This window comes from Empidonax traillii, unplaced genomic scaffold (genome assembly GCF_003031625.1).
Source record: "Empidonax traillii isolate 1590-97213 ecotype Southwest subspecies unplaced genomic scaffold, ASM303162v1 scaffold1973:size63974, whole genome shotgun sequence".
NCBI lineage: Eukaryota > Metazoa > Chordata > Aves > Passeriformes > Tyrannidae > Empidonax > Empidonax traillii.
In genome coordinates, this window is record NW_020957166.1 from 30,026 (window position 1) to 37,567 (window position 7,542).

The 7,542-nt window shown below is 64.1% G+C and overlaps 1 protein-coding gene across 1 annotated transcript in view; it reads right to left on the reverse strand.

Annotated features, from left to right (window-relative positions):
- The window catches only part of USP43 (ubiquitin specific peptidase 43), a gene marked incomplete at its 5' end in the record, with an annotated part of 14,779 nt that extends 8,176 nt beyond the window's left edge, over nt 1–6,603 (reverse strand). The window contains 3 exons of the mRNA XM_027909180.1: nt 442–542; nt 3,456–3,596; nt 6,160–6,603. Coding sequence (XP_027764981.1) covers nt 442–542; nt 3,456–3,596; nt 6,160–6,603 — 686 coding nt within the window. The remainder of the gene's footprint in view (nt 1–441; nt 543–3,455; nt 3,597–6,159) is intronic.
- Nucleotides 6,604–7,542: the final 939 nt, after the last annotated feature.

Here is a 7,542-nt window from a genome sequence, read left to right on the forward strand (position 1 = left end):
CCATGGCACAGGCACAGGGTGGCCACACGCTGGCCCTCCCAACATCCTGTGAGTCTCAGGGGGATGAACATGTGGGATGTCCTGTGCAGGGACACCCTTATGCTGGACTGCTGGGACAGGCTTGGGAAAACCCCAATCCTGAGCCCTGTGACAGAACCACAGAATGGTTTGGGTTTTTGAGGGACCTTCAAAGACCATTCCATCTGCACACAGCTCCCACCCCTTCCCACAGGGACACCTTTCACTAGCTCAAATTGCTCCAAGCCCTGTCCAACCTGGCCTTGGACACTTTCTGTCCACAGAAGCAGCAGCTCTGGTGCCTGGGATGGATGGGATGATGGGATGGATGGATGGGTGGATGGATGGACCCCCTCCCTGTCACATTCCTTCCCTCACAGGAGGGTGAAGCCCTGGTGGGGCAGGATCCAGCCCTCCACTCACCTGTACTGCGCTTGGAAGTGGCTCTGCACGAAGCTCTGCCCCCGGGGGTGCTGGGCAGCTGTCGGGGACCGGCTGGCACTGCCACTCCTGTCCTTGCCAGGCTGGAGGGACAAGAGACAAGTGGGTGAGTGAGGTGCTGGAGTGACCCCCCATGGGGCTCTTCAGGCGCTGGGGACATGTCCTAGTGAACCAAGGCCAGTTTTGGTGTCCCCATGGCACAAGGATGGGCTGGAGGTGATACCAAAGTGACCCTTGCACCTGCCTGCCTGGCACTGCTGCGCCTTCCAGGCTGCCTGTCCACCTTCTCCTGGGGAATCTCTGGGGTACATCCCATCCACCAGCAGCACAGGGCACAAAGGGTTAAGGGAGGGTCTGCAGTGGTGGAACCCCCAGGGGCCATCCATATCAGCCCCAGCGTCCAGAGCTCCAGGACACTGAGGAACTGGAGCTGGGAATGCATTCAAGCCTGGCTGAAAAGCTCCAGGAGGGAAATCCTGGGTGAGCCACAGCAGTACCCCAGCAGGGGGAAAGCTTGGGGGTGGGGGAAAGCTGGTCCCCTGTAACATCCCCCCCAGGGAGCCCCAGTGCCCACGGGCACACCCCACCCAGCAAACGCACCCGTGGGCACCGGGAGCTGGGGCACGGGTGGGGATGGGATGGTGGGAGGCTGCAGCAGTGCCTGTGTTCATGTCCATGTGTGTCTCCATGAGAGATGAGCTCCTGGAGCAGGTGTGCACATTCCTGGGCATGTACCCGCCCTGGGGGGGACACGGCTGGGTGCCAATTAACCACAGGCAAATCCCCAGACTGGGGGAGCTCAGCAGAGGCTGGGCTGGTGCGATGCCCTGCCGGGCAGGTGGGCTGGTGTGGGCTATGGGGTGCCCAGAAACCAGCCCTGCTGCTGCTGCTGCTGCTGCTGCTGTGTGTTTCCCCAGCAGCAAGCCCAGGCACAGCACCCAGCGTGGCACCTGCCACATCAAGCCCAGGCACAGCACTCGGCACTCTGAGCCCGGGCAGGGCTCCTGGCACAGCACTCAGCACCCTGACCCTGCCCCAGCACTTGTGGGTCCATGAGGGTGCAGGTGGTGGGCACAGCACCTCTCTGACAGCTGAGATGTGTCCCAGGGATGCCAAGGAGAGCAGAGTCTTCAGCTCAGCTCCACAGGGAATAAGGGCACTGGGATGTGACTGTGCCTGGGTAGGCAACACTCCCCTGCCTGCACCCTGCCTGCCCCCCGCCCTGCCAACCACCAGGAGCCCCACGTCAAGGACAGAAGCCACTGACTTCACCCCCAGAGCCCAGTGACAAAAGAGATGCTGCAGAAAGGAGTGTTGGTGGCTTGGGAAGAGACTGAGCTGTTTTGGGGTGAGACAGTGAGTTTCTGGTGTCGTGATGAGTAAGATTGAAAATAACCGGGTATTTGGCCAGGAAGTGGATTTTCCTCATGCCATCTGCTGGCACCAGGTCCTGCTGAGCCTGACGTGTCCTTAAGATCTGTGAGGGGCTGGGGTCCATCTGGTGTGGATGAGAGGGGACCTGGACCATGTCTGCGCCCTACACAGCCCCCCAAAATCCCCCAATCCCAAGGGGATACCTCCTCCTCCTCCTCCAGCCCTCCCAGCAGCCAAGCCTTGGTCCCCACCACAGCCCGCTGGGTGCCACAGCACACACCTCGTGGGCCAGGAGGGTATTCCAAACCCTCCAGCCTGCCCAGCTCTGATCTCCTCACTTTCTGCTTCCCAACAGCTGAGCTCCCCAGTCCCTGAGCCTCAGGATGGGCTTGACCAGGAGCAAATTGTTTCCCCATCCCCATCCGTGGGTATGTGCACACACCTTCCTCCTCCTTCCCAACACTAGAACAGGCACGTGTGTGCCCACCTGCAAGCCATTTATCCAGGCTCCCACCACCCCCGCTGGGCAGCTCCTCCCCAAGGACACAGGTGTGCAGGTGCCACTCCCAGAGCCAGGCAGGTGCCCTGCCCATTCCATGGGCAGCTGAGGGCACTGCTGGTGTCACACCACAGCCCATGGCACACGTGGGCACCTCACAGTTAACACACGAACAACAGGAGCTGCCAGGCTCTCCCAGAGAGCCTGGGGTATCCAAACATCTCCCAGGAAAGATGGCAGGGCTGAGGACAGCCCAGCTCAGTGCAGGGATGGCTGCAGGACCCTGGCCAAGCAGGGCTGGGAGCCACAGGGCTGCCCCAGCCAGAAGCTCTAGAGATGGGCACTGCAGCTGAGCCCTCCCCTGTGGGACAGAGCTGTGCCCACAGCAGGCTGGAGGCTGGGCAGGAGCTGCCCATGGGGACCCTGACCTGCACCCTTGGCCACAGCCACGACACCCCAAGCAGGAGGAAGCTGGTCCCAGGCTCCCTGGGCATCATCCATCACCTGGGCACATCCCTCCCGTCGTGGGCATCACCCCCAAAGTGGGGACAGCACTCTGCTGGAGCTGAGCTGACGTGGCAAATGCCACCTGCACAGATCCACTCGCTGCAACAGGCAGCACCCGGCAGGGAGGGAGGGAGGGAGCAGGGAAGGAGCTTGCAGCAAGCAGGAAGGCAGGCAGGGAGGGCCAAGGCCAGGGCAATGCCTGAGCACAGATGGATAGAGGGAGACTTAATTACTCATTTTGCCAGCAGCAAAGCCGCCGAGCTGTAATTACAGCGGGCTTAGCTGGAGGCAGGGAGGGATGGGGGGGGCTGGATCTCCTCCTCACCAAGCAGCCCCAAGAACCAGGATGCCCACCGGAACTGGGATGCTCCTGCTGACACCCCCACCCTCTCCCAGCACCCCAACCACCCTGCACACCTCTCCAGCACCCAGATCCCGCCACAATTCCACCCACCCACCGACCAAACCACATCATCCATCTCCCCATCCACACTGGGGTGGAGTGAGCTCCAGTCCCACTGCTTTCCAGGACATTTCAGCTTCCCCGCTCCCAGACCTGGCCCAAACACCTTCCCCCTGAGCCAGGGTGTGCAGCCACCCCCGTGGGGTCACCCACCTCCTGGGGGCTGCGGGGCTGCTGGGCGGGGGAGGCAGCCCCCAGGTCCTCGTGCATGCGGTCCAGCAGCCAGAGCAGGAACTCGAGGGCGTCGTGCTGAGCGTTGCCCCGGAACTGCGAGCTGTGCTTGGAGACAATGTTCTGCAAGAGATGGGCAGGGCAGGGGTGAGCCACGGGCAGCGCCGCTGGGCACTAATGAACTGATACCTTGTTATCACCCACCACAAAACCCACCCCTGCTCCATCCCTGCGGCAGCGCCTGCCCTCATTCTGCTTCTAGAGGGACATCGTGACCACCCCGGGGACGGCAGAGAGGTGGGGACACCAGCACACCAGCCAGCAGCTCCATGCCCATCACCGTGGTGTCCCAGCTGCTGGCATGAGGCTGGGAGGGGACAGCGTGGTGTGGCTGGGCACAGGGCACACCCCATATGAGCCAGAGCAGCCCACGGGGACCCACCGGTGTCACCTGCCCTGTGCACTCCAACAGCACCAACTCGGTGTCACATGCAGGAGAAGGCAATTCCCACAACTGGGATGCTGTGATGCTCCCATGCCACCAATGCCACCCCTGCCCCATCAAACAGAGCACCTCCCTGCCTGTAACTCCACCACTGCCCCCATCAGACCCCAATGCTGTGCTCTCTCTGCCTGTCCCCACTGAGGGGCTGGGAATGCCATAGGGCTGAGGTGATATCCAGGGAGGACAAGGTGTCACCCACTAGGGTGACCTCAGGTCACCAAGCCAGCACTGACGCCAGTTCCCCTGCCAAGTCAGCCAAGCTCCCTGAGGTGCTACATGCCCGTGGTTTGGGTGGCCCCAGGGTATGTGCCACCAGCAGATGCCAACAGACCGTGAGAGCTGTGCATGCACACGCCAGGATGGGTCCCTGACCCCAAAAAAGCAGGGTGCATAGGGGTGTGGAATCCCTGTGGGAAGCCCCGGGAGCACCCCAAAAAGCAGAGCTGGGTGGATCCCCAAGGACTCATCTCCAAGTCTGGGCTGGTGGTGGCTCCTCAGAGGACAATTTTAGGAGCTCAGCCCCAAACCCAGCAGCAGGAGGGAGAAAGCCTGACCATCCACGTGGATTTTAACCAGGTGACGCCGTGAAACCCCGACCGTCCGTGCTGATTATAACCAGCATGTTGGGACCTGCCGGGATAGGGATCAGACCTCCAGCATTGCTGGGAAACACCCCAAGCCAAGACCCCTTTGGCCATGGCTCTGCTTGTCCCCAGCCCTGCTCCCAGCAGTACAACTATCCCACTACAAGCAGAGGGAGCAAGGCCACCACGGATGGGCTTCCAGAAAAAACAAGTTGCAGGCTCAGCTCCAAATTTTAAAATCTCACTTGGGCGGCTTTAAAAAAATGAGGTGGAAATTCGTGGCAGCTGCAGGTAACCATCGGGAAGGAGGGAATGCAAAGCAAAGGCTGGAAGTCTGAGGGTGTTTGTTTGTTGTTTTTTTTTTTTGATCTGTGCCTAAGGAACGTGTGTGTTCAGGAGCAAAGGGCGTGGGATTGTTGTGCCCAGCAGCACAAGAGCTGGTTGCTTTGCTCCAGGGCTGTCAAAGGCAAAGAGCTCCTGCAGGAGCACCCTGTGGGGTGGGTGCTGCCAGCCTCGGGGCCGGGAAGGGAGGAAGGAAGGACACCCCTGGAAAGGGGGGGCAGAGAAGTGGGTACCCCAGGCCTTGCCCACGCAGATACAGACTGGCTGCTTACCCCAGGGCAGGGCCTGGCTTTCCACTTTGCAGAGTTCAGGCCCCTGCTGAAATGTCACCAGGACACGTGTCCCTGAGCGTGGGGAGCTGTGGTGCCAGGCTGGATCTGCTGTCCTGTGCCTGACACCCTGTCCCTGTCCCCAGCTGAGTGCAGGGCCCCAGCACAGTGGCATGTGCCCAGCAGGGATGTGACACACTCAGTGACAGGGCCTGAGGCCACTGAGTTGGGCTCCCAGGGCACTGTCCTGCCTTACCCCACCATCACAGCCAGCTCACCCTTACAGCCCAGTGGCATGGCCAGGGCTGGGAGCCCACCCACCCATGGGAGCTCAGAGCTCAGGTAACAGCAGCCCAGCCACAGAGGGGTGATGGCAGCAGGGCTGGGAGGTGTCTGGCAGGGCAGGGTCCATGGGGAGGACAAGGCAGGGGAGTGAGTGATGTGAGCAGAGGGTGCTGTGGGTGCTGCAAGAGAGGGGATACTGATGTGTCCTCTGACCTGGTGGTGCCAGTGGGTGCTGAGTGGGGGGATGCTGGTGGGTCCTGTGAGCAGGGGTTGCTGGTGGGTGCTGGGCGGTGCTGATGGGTGCTGAGAGGAGGGATGCTGGTAAGTGCTGTGAATTAGGAGTGCTGCTGGGTGCTGGGAGTGGGGGGATCCTAGAAGTGGGGGGATGCTGTTGGCTGCTGTGAGCTGGGAGGGCTGGCAGGGGTGTCAGAGGGTGCTAAGAGTGGGGGGTGCTGGCAGGTGCTGGGAGCAGGAGATGCTGGTGGAGCCCGTGAGCTGGACGTGCCCGTGGGCACCAGGGTCTGGGAAAGGTGTCACTGGGTTTGGAGGGGGTGCTGGTGGGCGCCGGGGTCTGGGAAAGGTGTCAGTGGGTTCGGAGGGGGTGCTGCTGGGCGCTGTGAGCTGGGCATGCCGATGGAGGCTGGGGATGCCGCTGGGGGCCGGGGTCACTTCGGGACGCGCGGGGCGGGTCCGGTCGGTACCTTGAACTCCGCGGAGAGCTGCGGGGTGTAGTCGCGGGTCCAGAGGGCTCGGACCAGGGCCGCCAGCCGGTGGGTGACCTCGGCGCGGGCCCCGCGGGCGCGGTACCGGCCCAGCGCCAGGCGCTCGGCCAGCGGCGCCGTGTTGCTCAGGCACTGCACCACGGCGTTCATGAAGCAGGTGTTCCCGTGGTTCCGCAGCCCCTGCGCGCCCGGCGGCCGCTCCCCGCCCGCTCCCGCATCGCCCCCCGCGCCCCCCGCCGCCGGGGCCGCCCGGCCGGGCCGGCGCCGCTCCCCGCCGCGGAACCCGCCCTCGTCATCCTCCGGGGCGGCTCGGCGACCCCCGCGCCCCCCGGCCAGGCGCGCCCAGGTGCGGAGCAGCCGCCCGGCCAGGCTGCCCAGCGAGCGCAGCGCCCGCCGCCGCCGCCCCCCCACTCCCGCCCGGGGCCGCCCCGCCGGGCTCGCCCCGCCGCCGCCCCCCGCCCGGGGCCGCCGCCGCCCCCCGGGGCCGCCGCCCGTGCCCGTCCCCGCCGCGCTCATGGCCGCGGGCGGCCCCAGCCCTGCCCCGGCCCCGCCGGCCCCAGCCCCGGCCCCGCCGCGGCGCTCATGGCCCCGGGGAGGGCGCTGGGCGCCGCCGGTGCCGGTGCCGGTGCGGGGCCCGGAGGGGCCGGGCGGGAGGTTTTGTGCGCGGCCGGCTCCTCCCCCGGCCGGGCTGGCTCGGGAGAGGGAGAGGGAGACGGGAGGAGGAGGAAGAGGGAGCGGAGAGGAGGAGGAGGAAGAGGAGGCGGGGGGAGAGCGGGGAGCTGCCGCTGGTGGCACGGACGGTCGAGCCCCGCCTGCCTGGTGTCCCCAGCATCAACCTGGGGTGACCCAGCCCTCCACCCTCAGCATCACCCTGGGGTGACCCAGCCCTCTGACTCCTCCACGGTCCCTGGATTTTTCCAGGAATCCCAGCCATGCTCCGCAGGTGCTACCCTGCTGCCCTCAGCACCACCTCAGGCTGACTGTGAGATGCCCCAATTCTGCCACCTCTGAATGCTCTCAGCTGGGGCAGTAGGACAGTGGTCTCCTCTGCACCCACATAACGAGGGTTCCTCCACACAGAGCCACAAAGGGTTACCAACCCAGCACTGCCAGAGCCTGGAGGCTTTGCCCACCTCCTGCCCACCCTGCACTGTCTGGCACCACACTCAGGTGGTCATTCGGGGTCTGACAGAGCCTGTCTGGGGAGGAATGATGCCTCCTGAGCCCTCCCTGTGTGATGGGAGGATGAAGAATGTCCAAAGCCACCAGGTCAGCTCCCTCCTCTCCACCTGTAGCACCTTCAGCAGAGGAAACCCGCTGTGGGGTTTACAGGTGACTTTCAGATGGATTAGTGCCCTGGTC